This window comes from Anopheles coluzzii, chromosome X (assembly GCF_943734685.1).
Source record: "Anopheles coluzzii chromosome X, AcolN3, whole genome shotgun sequence".
In the NCBI taxonomy this organism is placed as follows: Eukaryota; Metazoa; Arthropoda; class Insecta; order Diptera; family Culicidae; genus Anopheles; species Anopheles coluzzii.
In genome coordinates this window covers 14,538,627-14,562,242 of record NC_064669.1, presented here as the reverse complement: position 1 = coordinate 14,562,242, position 23,616 = coordinate 14,538,627, and the positions used below count along the sequence as shown (strand labels likewise).

The following is a 23,616-nucleotide window of genomic DNA, read 5'->3' as shown; positions in this document are numbered from 1 at the left end:
CGACCTGGTTAAGGGGTTTCCCATCCCCTTAATGCTTTTCGAATGCATCGAAGGTGGCAAAACATGGCAAAACACAACCCAACACATGCGCGCGGCTTTTATTATCCATAGCTTTTCGAAGCAATTTGCATGTTTATTATCTTGTTGTAACGCGGGCGTATGCTGCGGCTGCTGTGCTGTTTCGCGTTGTCACCACGCGCGCATCGCATCAGCAGTGTCTTTAGCGGTGTCATTTATGCAAAAAAAAATTGTATTTTTTTGTATGCTATCCTCCTGCACTCATCATGTTTGATTTTTCATACATTTTTTGTTTGCAGTTTTATATCATAAACACACACACATACACTGTTTCCTGATCTAATGCCATTTTTTGCTTGGTTTGTTTCATATCCTTTTCTGACATTGTCCATGCCAACAAGAGAGTTTTCCATGCGGTTGGGGACCTACTCAAGGGGAGAACGGCAGCGGATAATCCTTAAGATTAGTGTGTGTGAGTGTGTGTGTGTGTGTGTGCAGCTGCATCTGTTATCAGACTCAGGGAAGGGGCAAGCACATTTGCAGTCACATCCCCTGCTGGCGGTGAAAAGCCGCCCGACTTTACGGGTTCTCACTTTGCATCACTAGCCTTTTCCCCATCGGTATGTCTGTCCCTGTCCGTCTCGATGCTTACCGCTGCAAGCTTGTATGTGTTTTTTTTTTTCTTTTTATTTCAATTACTTGAAACTCATCATACTCGAACACTTGGCTTCAAAGCTTCACTGGCGCGTGTGTTTTTTCTTCTCTCTCTGCTTAAGTCTACATACTGGACACTCTCGGTTCGGTGAACATCGCTTGGTAACGTTAATAGTATGGTTGTTCGTTTCTTGGCTGTTTGGCGAGGCTTCAGCGGTCGAAGATTCTTTCTTACTCGCTCGCAGAAACGTTGTCAATATTCACTCACTTATAGCAACAACAAAAAAGGCATAATAAATACGATACAGTCGCGTGTGGTTTTGGATTGGGCGTACCGAGCAATTATGATGTTGCTTGCCCCCGGCCAAAAAACGATCCTAAACCCCCTTTTTTCGTGAGCACAAGAATGCGCGGAAAAGCTAGCCGGAATGTGTGTGTTGTGTATGAGTGTATTTGAAAGTAAGCGAAATAGTGGCTACCTTTGGTACATCTGGCTTGCCCAATTGTCTCACGGTTGCCTTTTAAGCCCCTTTTTATGCCGTGGTGTTAGTATTAGTCTATCTACTCGGAATGACACCACAGTCAGGCCGCAAGTGGACACCGTTTGTGCTCCGATCGACCATCAGCGGAGGTGCTATACGTCTTTATGTGTGTGTTGAGATTTTGATTTCAGATTTACGATCAGTGCTGCAAAATGTCACCGCCAATGTCATACATAAAGCTGACTGTAACAAAATCCATGTCAACGTCACGTACTCAATTGCGATAATCTGTGGTGATACTCAAAACGATTTGGTGTGATCAATGCGTGCTTCGTGCCATTTTTGCGACCATCGTTTGATCAGTCACTATGTAATGACTTTTTTTTACTGTGATCAATTCTGCAAAATGTCACTAACATAGTCATGACAAATTCCGACTGAAACAAAATAATGTCAGCTTCACGTGCGCTACTGTGATGATCACAGGTGCGACTCAAACAGTAGTTGCGACCATCACATGCTTGGTGACATTGTGTACAACCAACTCTTGGTCAGTCACTTGGTCGCGACATTTTCTGTCGATGAACATCACGATAGTCATGGGAGATATGCGGTGCTTGCGAGTGGTACCAAGAAACAAAATGAGCATACTTTCTCACTCTGTTTGACCCGACGGACAATCAAAACAGACAGAGCATGCTCATTTTGTTACTGGAACCGCACGGTAAGTATATTCCAAGAATGACGTGATTATCACCGCCAGAAAATGTCGTGGTTAAGAGTTGGGTTCTCAACAAAATGCCACCAAGCATATGATTGATCCAGCAACTGTTTGAGACTCACATCTGATCATCTCAGTAGTGAACGTGAGCTGATTTGAGCGTCGTTTCTAGTCATGGCTGTTGGTGACTGAAACGATGGCATTTGTCAGCACTGTTCACAAGTCATGACTATGCTATGCTATGTCGCGTTCGGCATGCGTCATGACGCACTTTCATTGAGTATCAACAATGAGCATCAAGCAACCACGGATATGTTCACTATTTTCGTTGGTGAACATCTCGTGATGCTCATGACATTTCGCAGCACTGTTTACGACTCTCGTCAGCCTAGTTCGCCCTTTCTATGCTATTCTATTCTCTTGACTGTTTTTGCTTGTTGTGCTCCTGCTGCTAATAAGTAATAAGTTGCGCGAGTGTTTTAGTGCCATCCTAACCGCCTTATCGCTACGCTGCGTACGTGTGCATTGGCATATTCTACTTTTCAAAAGCTGCACCTATATCAACTACGAGTCTAGTATTTTTTTTTCAAGCTCCCCTGCTGCGAGCTACATTTCCTTTAGGAGTTCCCCCGATCTGTGCACACCTGGCCGATTTGCAATAGAGTTGTCGTTTTTTTTAAGAGCTAAATGCCTGCATTCGTTTTTTGACAATTAATCTAACGCTCAAAACAAAATAAAATAATGTAATAAAAACAAGGCTGAGCAAAAGCGCACCATGTGTTAACCCTGTCCAGCCAAAACAAAATAGACACGCTGAGGGCAAAATTAACTATATCGCACTGCACGGCGATTTGCTGCCCTGCTGGCCCGCTGCCCTACTGGGCCGTGATTACAGGGAAACGGTTTTTTTCTTATTTTTTTTTTTTCGTTATAAAGCACCCTCTATCAATTATCATCGGGCCCGCTTGCTCGATTCGATTAGCCTGTACCAACTAATTACGATGCTTACGATGGCCGGTTTGGTGCACATTTACATATCATGCTGTCCCCGGTCCCGGGACTCGGCTCCTCGTTCGCCCTTCTAACGCGGCGACAGTGAACAAGTGAAAACAAGCATGACAATGATGCTGCACACACACACACACACACGCCCACTGAACAGGCGAGTTGGAAAGCGGAAAGGCCCGACTAATGGGGATGATGCAGCGCAACGCGCCAGCATATGGCACCGGCGGGCAGCGTTGGGGGATGGGCGAGCGAGCTGTTTGAGCTTCTGTTGCAAAGAAAGCAACCCCAGGCAGGACGATAAAATGACGCTAGCGCCTGACGTCTCCAGCTAACGATGCCTGCCGGGCTCGGACTGGTGGAGCCAACTCCGGGAGCGATGCATCCCGATGCTCTGTGTGTGTGTGTGTAGCAGCAAAACAAAGACACTTGTACAAGCTGCGCACAGTCCTTGGTACAGTTTCGATTGTCGCCGAGCATCCGGGCAGGAGGACCGGTGTGTCTGCCGGCAAATCGATGGCACATTTGCGAAGAATACGCTGACTTACGGTACGCGAGTGCCATTGCGGGTGCAGCCGCCAGTATCGCTTGCCTATTGCTAGTACAACAAAAAACCCTATTTGCGTTGAATCAAACGCTTCCCTGTTTTAGTACTACTTTACTGACACGGTGGTGCCGTAGACGGGCAGCTTTGCTATTAAAAAAAATCAAGACTATAAACAACAACAAAACTTCCGCTCGGAAAACAAACCTCCAAGCAAACGGCCTCGGGGTGCGCAAAAAAAATGGGTTAACACTTTTCTGGGGACGCTAAGGTAAAATAAATAAGCTATAAATATGCAATCCTCGGCCCGTGCGCCTCCGTACCTACTCTACTCGATGCCGAACGTGTTCGTTTCCTCGACCGCCAGCACCAGCTTCTCGTACAGCACGTCCGGCGTCGGGTAGGGCGGCAGATCGAGCCGATTGAAGCACGTGTGCGATCGGGGCAGCGCGTTCGCCTTGCCCCACTTCTCAATGCAGAACCGGCGCAGCCCGTTCGAGCCGCGCAGCCCGGCGAAGCCGTCGTGCGGGATGCTGGACGTGCCGGTGACGAACTGCAGCAGCCGGAGCCGCTGCTCGTTGCTCATCCGCTCGATCACCGCCCAGAACCACATGATGACGTGGTGCGTGTCGTGGTAGCCGCCCCGGTACTCCGTGTTCGCCCGCCAGTCGTGCACGTCGATCTCGACCGTGCCGGAAATGACGAGCTCGAGCTCGCTCGCGTCAAACACCGCCACCAGCCGGTGGTCGACCACCTCGTTGAAACCGCGCACCAGCCACTCGGTCTGCTCGAGGACGCCCCGCTCCAGCCGCCACTTGATGATGCGGTCGAGATAGTCGCGCTTGTTCCGCTCCGACACGGTAATGTTGCGCCCGTTCGGCTTCAGCTCGATGTCGATCGACGTGCCGTCCGAGCGCTCCTCGGTGACGGTAAAGTTGAGCCCGAGCTCGCCACAGTTGTCCATGTTGTTGTCCCGTATCCACAGCAGCGACTGGTGGAACGAGCTGTCGAGCGACTCGAGATCGGACAGGGACACCGGCAGCCGGAGCAGCGCCTTGTAGAACGGGCGCGTAAAGAACGCATCGAGCAGGTACTGGTGGACGAGCGCCAGGCCGAGCACGCGGCCGGCAAAGCGATACCTGCGAAAGATGCATGTTAGGCATATGTTTTAACAGCGGTAGATGGATTCGCCTTACCATTCCAGTATGTCGTCCCGATCGGTCGGCCGTTCCGGCGCGATCTGCACGGTGTAGATGTCGTTCGCCGAGTACTCGAACATGTTGCGGTACGGGCTGAACAGCTGGCGGGACAGCAGGTAGAAGAACTCGCGCGACGGCCCGCCGTAGTCTAGCCCGTCCTCCGTGTCCCACACGATGTTGAGCCGGCAGCGCTGCAGATCGCGCCGGCTCGCCGCCATGATGCGCTCGAACGCGTCCTCCACGAGATGGGCCCGGCGCACCTCCAGCCTAGCAGGGTACAAGGAGCAGCAGCAGGATGGTACTGGATCATTAATTGTGCCATGGTACACCCGGTTCTGCTTTCTGTCTTCCGCGCCCCAACTGCCCCACAATTCAGCGTTCAATCGCAGGTTGTCCGCGCGCTTTGCATTTCCAATTTATACCGACTTAATGAACGCGGCGAAGCGCGATCTACCGTGACCAAGACCCCTGTATGTGGGTGTGTGTATGTGCGCTATCACAAGCTCCTCGCTTCGGTCCTCGCACACACGCCGGTCCGGTCGCCCACACACACGAGAAAAACAAAAACAAACCAGGGTGACCTTCGCGCGCAGAGCCCACACTGCCCCAACACCAATAGCCAATTTCGAAAGTATTATAGCAGTTCTTGCAACCGCTCCCCTCATTCCCCCTTGCCCATCCGTCCCAAAAACAGGGAACCTTACCTGAGCTTGTGCGGGCCCTGACCGTAGCCTTTGGACTCGAGCTTCCGGTAGAAGGTGCGCAGCTTGGCCTCGAAGTCGCGCCGCATCGGGGCGCGCTGGACGTGCCGACCGCCTGGCTTGAGCGCACCACCGGGTACGAGTCCACCGCACGGTCCGTATCCTGCCGAGGTGCCCGGCTCCGGGGGGCTGCGTGCCCGGGGCGGCACGTACGTCATCACCTCGTCCTCGAACAGGCTGCCAGAGAGAAAGAGAGAGCAAAAGATAGCAATAAATATGTGTTTTTCACGCTCAAAGCTCGGTTTGTCAGCTTCTTTGTGGTGCCGCTACGTCGTCCCTTGAAGAAGAGAGCGGGAAATGGTCGCACGGGTGTACTGCCGCGTGAAGGTAGGTCATATTGAGCCAACTGACCGAAACCGGCCACTAGCATCGGAAATGCCGGGCCAATGTCAATGTCAAACGAACTCGGCTCGGCTGCAAAAGCGGCTCTACCGCGATGCCGTTTGTGTGTGTGTGTGTGTTGCGTGATTGAGGACGACCCGGACAAATCGTGGGCTGCCTTTTTCTTTTTTTTATACATATAAAACGCACACACAGTAGTAAATGGACAGCGCTGCCGCAAGTGAACCAAGTGCACGGAAGCAGGAAAACTGTTTCCATTTAGCCGCTGCAGTGGAGGGAGGAAAAATAACAAAAATACGATTACATTTGCAATTTGCTTTGCTTTACCGCGGTGTAGATGTCGCTCGCAATCGCTGCTGCCACTTCATGACGTCACCGTAGCAGTTTTTTTAAATTTTGTTTCTATGAACACCCGTTCTATGGGATGAAAAATCGATCGGGAAACAATAAAAAAATACCCCAAACGCTTCCCCGCACGCCACACACTTCCAGCACGAAACCAACCAACGAGTTAAAACAAAAAAAAGAAAACGGGTGCCCAAAGTTTAATTAGCATAATCAAAGTGAACGACATAAAACGACAGTTAAGGTCCGCAGGCATCTCACAGGCTCCAAAAAGCGAGCGCGCGCGCGCGCACACACAGTGGCTGTATCCAATTATTTTATTTCCACACCTTGCACAACCCCCTCCCACCTTCCCTTTCACGCCCGGGAACAGTCCCATCACCCTTCCGTCCACTTGTTACGCTGATCGAAATCAAAAGTTCTTCCCGCTAGCGAGATTTCCAATTTTATGACCATACCAACCAACGGACTGACGTTGGGTTTTACGAGCGTTCTTTGGAAGGCGCATTTCTGTGAATATATGTATATATATGTGTGTGTGTGTTTGTTTTTATCGCTCTTTTTTGTCTCCTGTCGTGTCGTTCCACAGTTTTTAATGGCGCCCGGAGTTCGCTATGCGACGCAAAGTATGCGCGAATGCCTCGTGTTTTTTTTTTGTTTTATTTTTCGCTATTTTTGACGCCTATCCCAGCTTCCCAGTACAGTAGCATTTTGCGAGTGTGAAAGAAGGAACAAAAACCCCACAATAACAACAGCAATGGGGGAAAGAGTGCGCGTGCATCTGCTGCACATCACTGTAAGGGTTGGTCTACGGGGGGTATCCGAACCAAGGACCCACTTTTCCCGCCGGACAGCTGGCGGAAGGCCCGAACCAACCAGCTGGACCGGCAGGGCTCACGCAGCCCTAGGACAGTTGTAATAATTAATTATTTGCATCTGCATGCGACACACCTTTACCTTTTTGTTCCCCTCCCTCCCCCCTTCGATTGTGATAGGGGAGATGCCTGACCTGACAATAATTTACACTACCGTACGGGACGGGCTGCTCTTATCAGCAGCACAGCTGCTTATTATACACGATATAGCGCATCACACGCGGAACGCTTCCGTGGTGTAGTGCACAAGCGCGCAGACTTCTTAAGTTCAAGGTCGTGAGTTCAATTCCGCGGGTGTGGTAGGGTCCGCTAACGATCGTAATTATTTTCAAAAGCACAGGTCTCTTTTTCTGCTCGCTTCTTGACCTCTCTGTATCCTTACCAAACAAAGGTCAAGAAAAACAAACAAGCACCGCACACAATACTTACACCGAGAACAATACGGAAAAGCCACGGACCGCTGATCCTACCGCTCGCCAGAGTGGCCGGAACACTGTCGTCGCAATGGCCGGGAATCTTCGTCTACGACCGGCTGCCGCCGCCGCACGAGACCGATGTTCGTCGTCCACCACTCCCTCCTCCTCCACCTCCTGCCGTTGCTCTTCCTCACTGAAGCACAGATCTATCCCGTCGGCAGCATTCCGCTTCAGGACGGCGGCGCTGGCCCCGGCGTTGTTGGCCGCTGCTAAGCCGACGCGATAGTTTCGTCCACTGCCACCACCACTTTCCTGCCGCGTTACACTTCCTCCCCTGACTCGTCTTTCGCCAGCACCACCACCACCACATTTGGTTGCAGGTCGAAATACAGGAGGAGGAGTCGTCATCGCTCCTTTTGGCAACGCTCGACGTCGACGGGCCACCGCCACCGCCGCCGCCGCCGCCGCTGCCTCTGCACAGTTGCTGACACTCATCTTAGCCGCCAGCGCATCGTTCACCCGCCCGCGCGTGCCGGACGAGGTCAAGCGAAACAGGAAGCGCCCGGACGCTTCACCGAACGGCCTACAAACCCTGTGCCTGTGTATGGGCCGCTGTTTGCGTACGGTATCACCACTTTGTTCGTACGTTTCGCCATCCAGAGCGGTGTCGCGGGAGCAACAATCCTCCGAACTTTTCTTCCTGTTTCGCGTTCTGGTTTTTTCCCCGTCTTTTGAGTTTTGTTTTATTTTCTGCCCACTTCACCGTGTGCGAATGTTTTTTTTTTAATTATTTTCCAGCTGTTGAGATGAGAACGCGTGTTTGCAAACAAATACTTAGTAAGCTAATACTGTGCTTAGAGGGATATCTTTGCGCCTTTATCGCGTTTTCTTTATTCCGCTGCGTGAGAAACCAAACCCCCGTGCAAAAGCGCAAACAATCAGCAAAATCAACAGCACCAACAGACCCAACAGTACAACACCACCAGCAGCCTAGGTCAGGAATCGCGTCCAGCCCGCCGCTGGTTGTTGGTATTGTCGAAAAATTAGCAAAAGTACACAACTCGCAAACGCAAACCATCGCCGGTGCGGGTTCTATCCTGCCACTTACAAACCACAAAACCCTCCGGGCAAAAGAAGAGGCACACAGAAAAAGACCAAACCAGACAAACAACAAAAACCAGCGCAAAAGAGGCACAACATGTGTAAATAAACGCACAACCGAGAGCGCAAAAAAAGGGGGAGCGCGAAATTTATGCATCCGCGATCGCGAGCCTCCATCGCCATCCATCCAGCAGCCGCAACGATATGCCAGCTTGCGGGGTAATTATGAGCTTCCCTACCTTCGCTTCACCCACCGGGCAGGCTCCCCCTGCGCTGACATCATCTCGCACCTGCTGCCCAGGTTGAATGGATGTCAGTGTATCAATGGGGCCTGTCCTACAGACAAGTGAGAGTTCATTAAAGGGAGAACCATCAGGTCGCACACACTTTTGGCACTTTCTTTCCTCTAGACTACGCGTGAGAGACACGAAGAGAGGCAGAGTCAAAAAAAAATGGAAGACATTTGCCTTTTGCTCTCTTTCTCATTCTCTCTCTCTCTCTCTCTCTCTCTCTCTCTCTCTCTCTCTCTCTCTTGCTCTAGGTTGTGTAGCAATGTTGGCAGGTGAAGTGAGGTGACCTTGAGGAACTACCAGCAAAATCTCCTACCAAAAAGAAGGTTGAACATTTCGTTACAACTCTAAAACATTGTGCAACGCTTGCTCTTTCTAAAAGTTCCCATTTAGTGCAACACACACACCCACATAAACAGTATCATTTACGCTTTGTTTAATTTGCAATTAAAGCCACACAATACAGAGAATCGTAAAAAAATCCAATATTGCACTCGGGCAAAACAAACCATGCCGAGTTCTGACGTTTGTGCAATCAAAATCGACGGTTGTTTCCTCTTCCACCATTCCAGTCTTCCACCATCAGACGTGTTTTGTTGATTAACAAATCGTAGGTTAATAATGCCGTTTATTCCAAACAAACGATTGTTCTAACATGTGTGGATTTATTCGACCTATAAACCCTTGTATACTTAGAAAGAGTCATCCAAAAGTCATCCGCGTAATATAACTTCCCCCTCAAGCTCTACTGCAGCACACCATTATGTGAGATTTGAACACACGTGCACGACCGCGCATTTTGTACGCTCGCACGACCTGACGATTACACTACGGCACCGGCATGCAGCCCGGTACGCTAACAGCCAACACTATACGCCCACGCGCACGCAGTAAAACTATCCAAAGCATCGGAGCGTGCGTAATATTCTACGCGTCCGATAATACACAGCCGTAATGTTTCGCACTTAATTATAACACCCGCAAGCGGTTGCCGTTAGCTTCTTGCCCAGATCACAGGCGCCCGTACCGACACTACCGGTTCGGTTCACTAGCGCCGCCACACACGCTTAAGGTGATCCACCTCCTCCTTCTCCTCCTTCTTCTTCTCCCATTCTAACACTTACACACCCTTTCCTGGAATGCACGAATCGGTCCACGGCGCATCGTACCAAGTGCAAGATAACATATTGACGCGTATATCACGATTAAGCATCGATATTGACAGGTGGTAGTTCTTGAGAAATCAGGACAACTCTCTTTGTGTCCGAAACGATTTCCGGGAGTCACTTTAACGTCACCCTAGACAATCAGACACTCGCGATGGGAGCGTTCGCGATTAAAAGCACCCTAGAACACCTGCATTCTAAGCAAACAGCGATGGTGCTGCTGCTGCTGATGATGATGATTGGGCCACTTTGTCGGCCTCCCGTACCGGTGTAGATGGTCAAGGGCGCTCGCACACGGTAGCAGCACCGCGGCACCGATGTCCTTCCGATGCGAAATGCAACGGAAATTTGCAACCGTCTCCGTACGGTACACAGCACACCCAATCAAGGTGAACCCCGTCGGTCCCGGGGTGACAAAGATGATGTCGCTCACAGGTGCTGGATGCAGATATAAAGAGCTCTACAAGCAGAAGTGTGGTTGCAAAGGGGGGAGTAGGGGAGCTGACGGGCTGAAGGGTGGGGAGAATTAGCTAATTGGTCAGCGTCTGTGCGTGACAGCGACGCTCATAGGCGGAAGACAACACGCGCTCGCCGATCAGATCTTTCCGATCGGGCGCACTAGACAGCGACGGTCGACGGTTTTGCGGCCCCGTTCGCGTTCGCATTTGCAAATCTCGTCCGATGCCTCCACGAAACGTGGTACAGCTTTCGAGGACAGAAGACGGGTCTACGACGTTAGCAATAAATTAGATGGGCACAACAACAATAACAACAACAAGAACCATAATAATATCCCTTGTTTGTAAGGTCGTCGCTTAGGCCCTGCTAATCCTGAGCCTCGAAACTCAATTTAACCTTTTCTGTGTTACTGTAAAAGGGAAGAAAGTTTTTGTTTTTTTTTTTGTGTGCAACTTTCCCATTCTCGGTCCCTCGATCCAGCGAAACAAAAAACAGGCAACAGAACCCGAAAGGAAAAGCCCAAACCCAAAACACCTTAGGCTATTGATTGGGTAGATCAATTTGATGCCTAAATTCAATCAAATTGGAGACTCCTTTGAGCTCTCCAAAATGCAGCCACATCAACATAAAAAGAGTTGAAAGAAACGAACCCCCCCCCCCCCCCTATAGGCAGATCGAAATCTCGAGATATCCGGTCAATATTTGCTACAAGTGTGTGTGTTTGTGTGTGTGTGAAAGTCACAAAAGGTTGCACATATACTGAGAACAAGCTTGGGTGCTACCCCAACACGGAACCTACTTGGATCACGACCTGTGCACGAACCATCGTTACTAGCGTTTCGCCAAATTCTTCAATGTAAGCGGCTCTGAACAAGAACACAGGCGAATTAATTGGTTTTTATGCAACAGCAGCAGCAATAAGCGTAAAATTGTATTTTTGTTTTGTTTTGTTTTTTTTTGTTTTTGCGCCAAATGTTACAAAATTCCGTCCAGTTTACCGGCAACACCTTTCGTTTTCAAGAAACACAAGAACCATTGAGCAATATGGGGTTTTGCCTCGTTTTTTTGCGCGCACACATCCAACTCCCGATAAGTCCGACCCGCCCCGTGCTCAATGCCATTGACTTCCAGATTGTGGCTCGATAGCTAGTGTGGAGGACGGTGGAGGGCGATAAGAGAGCCAAGGGGCGGCCAAGAGCATAATGCGGCCCCCGTCCAAGGGTGCGGGTTTTATCGGGGTGGCGGATGAGTGTCAACATAGATGGGTATATAGATAGCTGCCACTCTCTTGCCAGGGATTCCTCAAGATGTCCCAGACCTCGACCCAAGGCCCCAGAGCGCAAGGCGAACGTAGCCAACCTTCCCGAAAGTTGTGATAGTCGCTCCCGATAGGGAGGAGATATGCAATTTGGGGGTAACGCCGAAACATCGATAGGGGCGGGAGGCTTTTTCGGTGCTGTGCGATTGCTTCTTCGCGTTCTTTGCGACGCTGTGAACCCTTCGGACGACCTTTTCTACCGCTGGTTTGCATCATCTTCTGCTTCTGCGTCTTCTCCGCCCAAGTTGCCCGCGTTCGTCCAAAACCCTTGTTCCGGATGTGTGTCTGTGTGTGTGTATGTGTTCATCGATCTCTTGATGAGAATGCAGCAGCACAGCGAGCGAGCGAGAACAGGGAAGGGTCGCGAACCGTCCCATACGACCCAGATTCCATGCTCCGGTGGGTACCCTCTTCTTGCCGACCAACAGCAGTTGTTTTTCGCTGTTGCTGTTGCTATTCTTCTCTATTGGTTCTTCCCCTTATGCCCAGGGTTACATTGTTATGCTACATAGAAACACACACACACACACACACACACTCACACACCCAAAATTATGCTTCGTTTGGTTACTGAGTGCGTGTGCCTGCCTCTCAGCTGATGCTCGAACGATGTTAACGCAATTGGCTGCATTCATTCACCGTTTCCTTCAACACTGCTTAATTCCAGCACTCGTGTCCAGCGTTTGGTTGATACTTTCGCTCTCACCGCATTCGCTTATTCAAGTTGTGATAAAAACAAAAATACGGCGAGAGAAAGGAAAGGATATCCAGCCCTTTTTTATCCACCTGCTATATTACGCCGTTTGGCACCGCACCACTGCCGCATCGTTAATGCGACGTTACATTTTCCCCCTCTCGCTCGGCTGGAATCAGCTGTTTTCCCGCTGCTACTATCAGGCACCGGCACCCCCGGAGAATGCTGCGCCATTGCAACATAACACAGGATAACACCGCCTGGGAGGGGTGAACGCAAATGACGCACTTTTGCACATTTGCGTCTGGGCGGAAAGCGTTTTCACAGGGAATTAACGTACACCTCATCGGGAGGAATCGTTTTTGGACCAAAAAGGCGCTTTGGTTTTTGGTAAGATTGTTGGAGCTGACAGTTTTTTTTGGTTTATGCTGCAAAAGCTGTTTGATGTTTGAGCTTCAACTTCACCTCAACTTCACAACACAACGAGCGAGAGCTGCCCGAAGAGCGATGCGAAGATTCGCAACGCCAATCCACAACAAATCAATGACATCAGCGAATCGGAAGTGATCGCAGCATATGAGTCAGATTTGACGCGTGCCGTTTGCCCCGGCAATTAACTGCTTCGATCGGATCGTAAAGAGCCCTCCGGATCATAAACACCAGCGCTCGGGCAGGGTTTAATCACACAGCCGAGGATTAACTCATCCCGGTGCGACGCGGTTCGCATGCGATGCCCGTTCGCAGCACCGACGATTCGTCACTCGTTTACAACCGGGACACAACATGCAAGCAGGAGTGTGTGTGTGTGCCTCGCTGGCTGACACTTTTAATTTGAGCCGCATTCGTCACGCTGTGAATTTGGCTGGTTTGCTTGAGCGTTGATTTGGTTGATTGCGTTCTCTTCACGAAAAACTCAAAACTCCCAACACACATATGCACACAAACACACACAAAAGGTAGACACGACGCTCAACACTTGTTGCAGGTGAAAGGACCTCGACACGATCGAACAAAGCCACACATTTGCCACCGCCGCTGCGAAAATCTAAAGCAAAACAAACGGAAAACACCAACCGACACAACAACAACACGCGTGAGTTACTTCGCGACTTCCTCGAAGCGGGCAACCGCGAAAACCTTCGGCGTTTTTCCCTTTTCTTGCGCCCGCGCGATGCTCAACGCGCGTCCGTACGCTCGCAAGTCGACCACCGGACTGATACCGCACTGTGGCGCGCGCGATACATTCGCCCTCGGCTTGGTCGATGCGCGCGCGACGGTTGCGACTGGTGCGAACACGCCTGACGCTTGATTTGCTGCGGCGGGGAGTGGACAGGCATGGTGTGGAGCGCGCAAGTAGCGTACCACGACAAATTCCGGCCGGCGCGTAAGGGCGAATGTTTATGTGCTGGAAAAAGCATATTTTGCACTCACAAAAATGTAATTAAAAAGATAAAGCCTGGCCCTGACTGGTGCTGCCGCCACACACGCAGCATCCTGTCCGGGCGTGTGCTGGGCGGGCGTTGTTTATATTGCTTTCAAGTGAGCGAATAGTCACGCACTATTTCTGGCGAGCAGCACTATTGCTTCAATAGTGCAAGATGCGTTTTTGGATCGCTTGACAGGCCGAAGATCACACGTTCAGCAAAACGGAAATGTAATTTTGCGATTGGATACGCTGCTGTGGGATAGGAAACAGCCTCTGCTACGCGAGCTCTATTAACTCTGATTTTAGTTTTTTTTTAACGATGAACTACTGACTTCACTATTTCTGAACCTTTCGTAAACAAATTCCGACCAGCCTAGGATAAATGTTTGCTGGCTGAAGAATCATCTTTTTTGGAAAAAAGAAACACAACTTGGCCTAGACATCACACCGAGCATCGAGCATTTGTGTGAAAGATATTTACTTGTGTTTCAACTTGAGTTTAGGATCTCTTCGCAAGTTGAAGACATTCAGCTTAACGGAAATGAAAATGCTGAAAATGCTCCTTTGTGGCATACAGTTTACAGCGATACGAGTTCCCTGGCTCTACTGACTCTTACTGAATGAGTTGAGAAGCAAAAAAGTATCTTTTTAAACTAAATTTAAAAATTTTAGCGTCTATAACGACCCCCTTTTAGGTCGAAAAGACCAAAACCAGATTAGGCCGGTCATTATATCTACATGAGTAGAAGCTTTGCGTTTACACCTGAGACGCCACATTCGATTACCAACGACGATAGTCTGCATAACATGGGTGTCCACAAAGATAATACTAGAAAAAGCAATGATTTATGCCTAGGAAACGCGTAAGGAAAAACTAAAGCGGTTTGAACAGTGAGGATCCCATTGATCTGGTTCTTTAAATTGATGATTCTAGTTCATAAAAAAGGACCACTCAAGCATGAGGTCAAAAACTAAAGCTCAGAATCCCCAAACCATCCAAAGGTAAACTGACATGTACTAGAAGCACACACAAAATCTAATATGAATTTCGAAAAAAAATAATTAAAAGTAAAAAACCTTTTTATCAAAAATATTTAATAATTCTTCAGGGGGGGGGGGGGGTGTCGTTATACACGCCTAAATACGGTACTTTAACTTAACCTTTGGTGAAAAAAAAACCAACGCCCAATCTAGGGGAAAGCGGGGCAAAATGGTTGCGTGGAGCGTAATGGTCACCTGTACAATTGGCAAATTAACGTTTAAAATGACTTCTGATGGTTGAAAAACATCAAATATAATATTAGATGCACACTATGAACCCAAGATTGATAAATAAATGAATTAATTATGAAATAACATAATTGGTTTCAACGATCTTATTTTGACCGTCTCGATAATCAATTTTCGCAAGAATTTAGCAAATAATTAGAGAAGAAAACGGATGTGTGTATTGACGGTCCCGTGGTACAGTCGTCAACTCGCACGACTCAAATACATGCCCGTCATGGGTTCAATCCGCAAAAGGTTCGGGCTCTTATACGTAGGACTGACTATGGGTAATCAATAAGTCACAGATAGCCACTAGTTAGTGAGTGGTTACTGGCAGGCCTTGACCAGCAACAGTTGTTGTTCCAAAGAAGAAAAAATCCATGCACATGTCATTTTTATCTTTAATTTACGTGAAAAAAGAAAGCATTTTAATTGACTGTGAAGTTTTGAAGGTTAAATTTTGCAAAAAGGTTTCGTATGGGGCAAAATGGTTGGTTTATTTTGACAGGAGCCACATTATGAGCCTGAGGTGCAAGCAAAGGTCGCTACAATATATATATGATCGATATAAATACAACTCTGCTGTATGTATACTCAATCGATAAGAAAAGTTACTGACAACACGTGAATTATTAAATTATTCCTGGAATTTACAAAAATATTTAACAAAACACTTTAAACCAACACTTAAATCCCTATCCTTGCAATTCTACCTAGATGGCGGAGCTTAATCCGAAGCATAAAGTCCAATGTTGTGGTCCATTTTGCCTCTTTGTTTTGATTTGTTTTGACATTTGGTGTATGTCCATTTGGCCCCTTAGCAACAACATTTTACCTCGCACAATATGTTTCCATGGCTTTTGATGTTGATTTTTCCAATTCATTTTATTCATTGCATTTGTTGTTAATAAGTCCACATCTAATTGTTTTTCATGAATAAAATGTTAAAGCATCGATTGCCTGTTTAAAAAAAACAGTGTAGTGGTTTACCCAATGAAATACAGAGCAAAATCCTTAAGAGTGTCATTTTGCCCCGCTTTCCCCTAAATGTTTATGGGGAACAAAAGCTTTTATGCAAAAAAAACAAAAAAAAAACAAAAAAAATTAACCTGACCTTAGCGAGAAGTGAAGAACACGCGCATACAAAGAACATGTGCATCCTGTGTGTGAGGGTATTTTTTTACATCCATTTTTGAGATGAGGCAATAATAATTCACTATTTTTGCTTACTATTATCGATATTGTGCAGCTCATGTACTAGTTTGCAAGTCCTTCAGCTTGTTGCTTATTGATTAAGGAAGTTGTCAGCAAAAATGTTCAGAGGGCTAAGCCCAATATCTAAGCTCGCGTAGTTCAGTTCGTGTATAAAATAATGTTGACCGTCAAAAAACGATACACTGTGGCGTACAAGTGCAATACGTTCCCGTACGAACGTTCGTTGATTTACGATTATTTTTCGTGTTAACTTTGCTTTCATCGTATACCATTATTGGAATTCAACAAACAATGGAGTATATTGAAAAATAGTTTGTTCCCTTCATCCGATCGCATGAGTTTCCCCTTCTACAGTGCATTCTTGCACTTCTTTTTCTTCAATCTTCTAAACAAATTTCAACACACTTGAAAGATAATTTTGGTACTTGCTTTATCCTGCACCAAAGTGCGATGTGCTTGACTAGAACGCATTCTGATCCCTTTTTTTTCGCCGGACAATGTTGCAATGATATTATTTGAACCACATGTTTGACGACCAAAATACAAAGGCTTTCATAGATAAGCGTATGTTACAAACAGCAAAACATGTTCCTCAGAGCTCAAGTGGGTGTTTGAAACAACACACACACACACACCGCATCATGTAGGAGAGGGCTAACAATCACGCAGCGAGGATGTAATAACCGCATGGGTGTCGAATGTCATGCCCGCGCAGTTAGTGTTGACGCTCCTTCAAGGCGTCAGTATCGTTTAAAACCGACCGCGCCACTGTTGCAGCGCTGCAGTCGAGGGAAATGACCTATCCCCGGGCCCGGGCAATGTCAAGCCGGGGATGACAAAAGCGCATAGTGGAACATTCCTCGGTCGCGTCGAATCAACTTCCGATTCTGCATGCTCGCCGGCCGTCGACGATTGTTTACGCGATGCCCTGCGATGCCTAATTGTAAACACATTCCTGCGGTAGGGGGACGGCGAGTGTTGTCGTGTGTATGCCGGAAAAGGGTTCCTGCATCAGCTTGCATCCCGACCGCTCAGTGAGTGTGTGCAAGCCAACCTCCCAAACCCATCCCGCACCCGCGATCGTTTGGCACTTTGTTGTCCCCGCCGATGGGCATCTTATTCAGCAAAACGGGCCGCTGGCGGTGCACCGGCACCGGCCGGATGTTTACACTATGGCAAATTGCAAATGGGTCGCACGGTTGCGCGAACTGAACAGTTACCCACCTGAGCAGGATCGTCAGCTCCAGGTCGTGGCTGTAGCGATCGAGCGCCGTCGTACCTTCCACCCGGATGGCGTTGATCTTTTCGCGCAGATTGCGGGAGCAGGCGGCCGCTCCGTGCCGCTCACGCAGTATCTCCAGTATGTTCGGCTGGCGCAGAAAGGCCACCACCTGGGCCGGGAGAAGAAAGAGAGGGAAAAGGAGCGGAAACGTGGCATGAGAAAGGGTGATTAAAAGCAAGTTTTTAATAATTTGGCGAAGTTTTGTTTACATTTGCAAATTGGGAATTTTAATTATAAATTTAACAGAAACCCGCTTAGGCCATACAGAGGTTTCCAAGTCTCTTTTGAATGTAAACGTTGTTCTTTACCGTGTGCAACATCAATCTGATATTTCATTTCCATCAGAATATTTTTTAATTTCATCAGCATGATTTTCAACACATCTCAAGCTGGATTCAGTTTGCCAGTTCTTTGTTATGTGATGAAAACCATGCTGACGACATTCAAAATTATGATGATGGAAATGAAATATCAGATCGATGTGGAACTACATTTTGCACGCGGTGAATAACAATGCTTACATTCGAAAGACACTTCGAAAACCCTGTAACATCTTGCGCGCGGTGAATAACAACGTTTACAATAGAAACTGACTTTGAAACCCTTGTAATTAAGTGCACATTGGAAGGTGACTTGGAACCCTTGGTAATAAATTTTAATTTCCCCAGCATGATTTTCAACACTTCAACTAACAACGGGTGATGCGATGCGGCTTCAAATCCCGATGGCAGCAGCTCGTTAAAGTGTTGAAAATCATGCTGTAGAAATTGAAAATTATTATGATGGAAATTCAATGTCAGATCGATGTGGAATAACATTTTGCGCAATGTTTACGTTCGAAACTAACTTGTAACCCCCTGAAACCAAACACACACTTACCTTATCGTTGTAAGCGACAGGAATTTCCGGCGAGCTGACGTGCGCCAGCCGGGAAAGGGTGCCGGGTGGGCGGGGCGGTGGAATCGGTCGCTCATCGGGGAAGGGGCCGCCGGCCGGTGGCAGCAGCAGGGCAGCCGGGCCGACCGGTGGCCGATGGTGGCGTGCCCGCGGGCCCTCGGTCGGCAGCCGCGGATCGATGAACGAGGTGCGCCGGTTGACGTGATCGATGAAAAACTGCTTCCCGCTCTGGTCGAGCTTCGTTTCCCAGCCGCTCGGCAGCTCCTGGGCGGGCTGGGCGAAGCAGTTGACTAGCGCGACCAGGTCGCGGTTGTGCTGGTACCGTCCGAAGCAGCCCGGATCGCGCCGCACCCGCGACACCATGTGCTTGAGGGCCGCGTTCCGGTTGTACAGCTGGATCGCGTCGCCGTTCGTGTGCAGCATCGAGTAGAAGTCGGACCGGCACAGCATCAGCAGCGCCGGATGGAACGAGCCCGCGGTGGAGGGCAGCGCAACCGTGCTGCGGCCGGTCGAGCTCGAGCGCGAGCGGGTCGCCACCGGCCCGGTGGACGAGGTAGACGGGGCGGCCCCATTCTCGGGCCGCAGGTGCTCGTAGATGGTGCGCCGGATGGAGGCGTACCGGCGGTCCAGCTGCTGCCGGTGCGGATCGGGCAGCAGCACGGCCGAGGTGCCGAGCGGCCCCGGTCGCTGCCAGGAGGTGGTGCGGGTCGCGTGATCTATGTAGAAGATGCGCCCGTGGCTGTCCATGCGCGCCTCCCAGGCGGGCGGCAGTGGCTCGTCCGGCTCGGCCAGGATGGCACGCGTGCGCTCCGGGATGGACGGCAGCCGCATGCTCGGCACGTGCCGTACCGTGGCACCTTCTGCCGGTTCGCCGGGCGGGGGCACTTGCTCGTCAAAGCCACCCTCCGGCGGCTGGTCCGGCGCCGTCTGCTGCCGATGGAGCCGCAGCTCCGGCGGTCCGAAGCCGTGCTCGGGCGGTGCTGCCGAGGGAGCGGGCCCGGCCCGGTTGCGGCGAGCGTGATGGGTCGGCGTCGGTGGACAAACCAGCTCCGAACCGGCCCGACCACCACCGACGCGCGTCAGCTGGCGGGGCTGGGGCGCGCTCCTACCCTGCGGCTGGTCGGGCGAGCGGTCCCCCGGTGTGCCCGGTTCGCTGGCCGGACTGCGCGCCGTGTGTACCGATGCGTCCGCCGTGTAGTCGACCGGCAGTGGCCGTATCGGGCCGTACTCGCGGCACCGCGGTTCGCGCCCGTTCGAGGGCGTGCGGGCCAGCGGCCGATGGGGCCGCACGGCGCCGGCCACCTCGTGCTCGTCCGCCCCACTGCGCCCCACCATCTTGCGGAGCGGCTGCTTGCCGGCACCGGTCGCTCGCGCGCTTTCGCCCGTGTCCGGTTCATCGTTCCCGTTCCTGTCCGGGCGCCGATTCCTGCGGCGTGGCGTCGACTGACCCCCGACCGGGTTACCCTCGGCATCGGGCATTTCCTGCCCACCGACCGCACCCTCCACCTCCTCGTGGTGGCGGTGCTGCTGCTGCTGCTGCTGCTGTTCGTCCATATCGATAATGTCGAAGGAAAATCCATCGCCCGGTGTCGTCGCACCGGGGAACGGCCGACCGGGCGACGGGCGGTGCGCTTTCGGCGGCCAGGAACGCTCGAGTGGACGGTGGCCGCCGGTCCCGGCCGTGCCCTCGATCCAGAACTGCTTCTTGCGCGAGCAGCCGGCCCGCTCCGGGGACAGCCGGTTCGGGCGGACCTTCTTTTTCGTGCCGTTCGGGGTCGGCTCCTCGTCGGGCACTACGTCCGGCGGTTCGGGAGCACCGTTCGCCGGTTGCTCACTTTTACGCCGCACACCAGAAGTGGCTGCCGGCAGGGAGGTGGCGGAAGGGGATGGCACAATTGCTGGACCGGGCTCGGGCTGGAGGTTATCTAAAAGAGGAAAGTGAAATTGATTAGAGCTAAAGCACGAAAATCACAATTCGCTACGGTTGGCGGTTACCTTCGGCGGAATTATCGACCGAATCTGCCTCCACCTCACCGCTACCCTCCTCCTCCCCCTCTTCGTCCTCTTCGGAGCGTTCCGGGGTCGGTTCCTGTGCTTCGCCCGCCGGCTCGGTCCGCAGCTCGAACATCTTCAGATCCAAACACTCTTCGTACGGCGTCGGAGGAAAATCCTGCTGGACGGCCACGCGCAACTCTGGCGGCTCCTCCTCCTCCTCCTCCTCCTCCTCATCCTCTTCGTCGTCCTCCTCGTCATCATCGTCCTCGTCTTCGCCGTCGGATTGGTGCGATTGCCCTCCAATTGCCAACCCGTCCTGTTCCGATTCGGGGTCCGCTTCCGGCTCGGGCTCCTTGCCGGGCGGGTTGGCGGTCGGCCGGGGACAGGCCGCTTCCGGCTCATCGCCAGCCCCCTCCCGTTCGCAGCTCATTCTGCTTCACTCTTTTTCTCTCTTTATAACTCCCCTAATCACTAACACACACACAGACACGCTCTCCCTTTCGCTCTTACTGTCTCCGTGCGTGCCTCGGAGGGAAGAAACTACAGCCACAACCGTTCCGGTTCATCCTGCCGCCCCGTACACCCATCGCTTCGGTTCCCTCAGTTTGATTGTGCTGGTTGGAACTGGGAGGGTGTTGCAAATTTGATTGTTTTTTGTTTCTTTTGTTACTTTTGTTGTTTGTTTGTCTGTTGTTGTTTGTGGCAGAGCTGCGGGTTGATTGACGGACGGAAGGCAGCAGCCGGCAACGGGGCAGACGAACCGGAGACGGTGACGGATTTGTTTACGTTTTGTCTGTTTACCCGCCGTACGCACTTTCCCCCATCCCCACACACCTTTCACACCTTTCACCACCACGACAGCTGCTGCTGCTGCTGCTGCTTCCGCACACCCTTCCTGCTGCTTGTTTGTGTCGCTACGGTCTTGGTGGGCGTGAAAGGGGTCGCACACGCCGCCCCGAACGAGCACCGACACGGTTTTTGGCTGGCGGTTCAGGCTCACGGTACGCAAAACTGCATCGTTCTCCAGTTTTGCACCAGCTAATTGCAAAGCACGAAAATTGCACCACCCCCCTCACAGCTCACGGTTTGTCTCTATTGCTGTTCTAATTCCTGTTTGACGTTTTGCAGTTTCGCTCGCGCTGGCGCCGTTTCGCTGGCACAAATTTCGCCCTGCTTTTGCTGCGGGGCGCCATTTTTTTGAGCTTACTCGCCAGAGGGCGCTTGCTGTTGCGCAAATGCGGGAAAGCTTCAGATGTGGAGTTCGGGTGATGAAAATGGGAAATTCACCACGCACGGGCTATCCGTAAAGTTTCGAAGCTTTTTGTGTTGCTTTCTGCTTTTTTTCTATTACTTTTGATAAATATGTTGAAGACACGTAAAATTCGTTCCATTCCCGTGGACTTTGGTCAAAATTGTCAATGAGGAGATATGTCTGTATATCTACTTTTCATTGCATGTTTTCTTGCTCGTTTTCTCTTGAATTATTTGCGTGCAAAATTTGCGCAAGAACACCTACAGGTATTTCCCGATGTATGCGATTTTTTGTTACTTTGACATTTCTTTGAACAAATTGTACTAATTTGACATCTTAACTGTTAAATTTAAAAAATATCCCTTTTTGTCGAATTGAAAAAATCATTTTAAAAGGTTCACAATTGTAATCTTCAGTCAATTTTAGATTAATTCACTAATGTAGTGGCTTAAGTCAATTTTCGATTAATTTTAGATATATTGAACTGGATAGTTTAACTGATTCTAATACACCGCCATGCCATTCTGACTATCGGATTAAAAAAAATCTATAAAACTTCTGAAAAATATTTGAATTAAGACAACTGGGCACAACAACCGTTGTCGATCAAAACCTTAACCTGAATCACTAATTTCTTGGCTCTCAGTGATATATTGATTTGCCCATATATCAGGATATTCAAGTCTACGTATGGGAGCACGGTCTATTCGAGGCTTGAACCCATGATGGGCATGTTGTTAAGTCGTTCAAGTTGACGACTGTACCACTAGACCGACTATTAATATCATCAGAAAATATATGACTAAACCAGAGCCAAAACTCCTTTATTGGATCCAGGTTGGTTGTAATTAAAGTGAGGGGTAAAACAGTGGAATAATTTTTTTGTATAATTTTAATCACTGTTTGCTTTACAACAAACTGAAATTACGATTAGACACGAATGTTCTATAAAAAGTTATTTTGAAATCAGTGAGCAAAATATGGGGTATATTAGGTGGTTATATAAATGAAAGTTAAGGGAATAAGTTGTCCAGCGTTATTCTAATGATACATCCTGCCTATCAGAGTGTGATGGGCTTGAACAGGCTCCTTCGGCTCAGTTTAATAATAGAGAAATAAGATTACCTAGTACTGGTATTTTACAACAATTGCATATTTAGTGCAAAAATATTTTCTATGCAATGATTTCTTTCGTTTCCTAGAAATGCAATGTACAATTTCTATAACTTTTTACGATCCTGATAAAAAAAATAGTTTGTGGCTCCAGCTACTATTTCAGGTAACATTTTGGCCCGCGTGACCACATAACATTAACATCGCTGTTCCTCACCATAGTAAAGGCAGTATTGTCTATTGACACATACTCAATCGTCATCAATCAATCAGCCTAAGAGATTTTGAATCGATGAGAAAAATACATACATCTATTTTCGGGCTGTTTGGAAAATTCGCTGCAACGCTTACTAACTACTCTACGCAATACAACATTTACTTTGCAAAGATTATTCGACCATTTACCGCTGTTGAGGTTGAGGTCCGAGGCCTGCCTTAGCATGTTCTCACATAATTTATTATGCATTCCACTCACTCGCACACTGCATGCAATTGTCAACCGACACACAGGCTGCGCGTACCTACGTGGGAATCTATTTCTAGCACACGCAAACGGTACCGCAATGGGAGCATCTTATTTTTATGCAAACACCATATCGGGCATTCCACATGGTGGCACGAAATTCCCCCTTTGCCCCGCTCAATAATGGCCAGGGATTTTCCTTCCCACGTCTCTCTATCCGCTGCTCCCGGACCACCCTTCGCCAGTTCAATATGTCAGCAATAACTGATACAAACTATAATTAGAATCCATATCCGTACTATTTATCTTTACAT

General features: G+C 49.6%; 2 protein-coding genes across 4 annotated transcripts in view; one reads left to right on the top strand and one right to left on the bottom strand.

Moving 5' to 3' along the window:
* Positions 1-23,616, top strand: part of LOC120952554 (monocarboxylate transporter 12-like) — a 126,349-nt gene that overhangs the window by 17,959 nt on the left and 84,774 nt on the right. The gene's annotated exons all lie outside the window — the stretch shown is intronic.
* LOC120952465 (E3 ubiquitin-protein ligase HECW2) lies at positions 97-21,871 on the bottom strand. Its single transcript, XM_040371798.2, has 6 exons — positions 20,475-21,871; positions 18,462-20,404; positions 17,525-17,691; positions 5,328-5,561; positions 4,621-4,890; positions 97-4,563 (listed from the first exon to the last, which is right to left on the bottom strand). Exons 1-6 carry the CDS (start codon positions 20,902-20,904, stop codon positions 3,753-3,755), a joined length of 3,855 nt encoding a protein of 1,284 aa, XP_040227732.2. The 5' UTR covers positions 20,905-21,871; the 3' UTR covers positions 97-3,752.

Bases quoted from the DNA above. Each gene is read 5' to 3' on its own strand.
- LOC120952465 (XM_040371798.2), bottom strand. From the start codon at position 20,904: ATGAGCTGCGAACGGGAGGGGGCTGGCGATGAGCCGGAAGCGGCCTGT. The intron at 20,405-20,474 runs GTAACCGCCAAC...TTCCTCTTTTAG, and splicing joins GGTCGATAATTCCGCCGAAG to ATAACCTCCAGCCCGAGCCC. The intron at 5,562-17,524 runs GTGGGTAACTGT...TCTCTCTGGCAG, and splicing joins GAGCTGACGATCCTGCTCAG to CCTGTTCGAGGACGAGGTGA.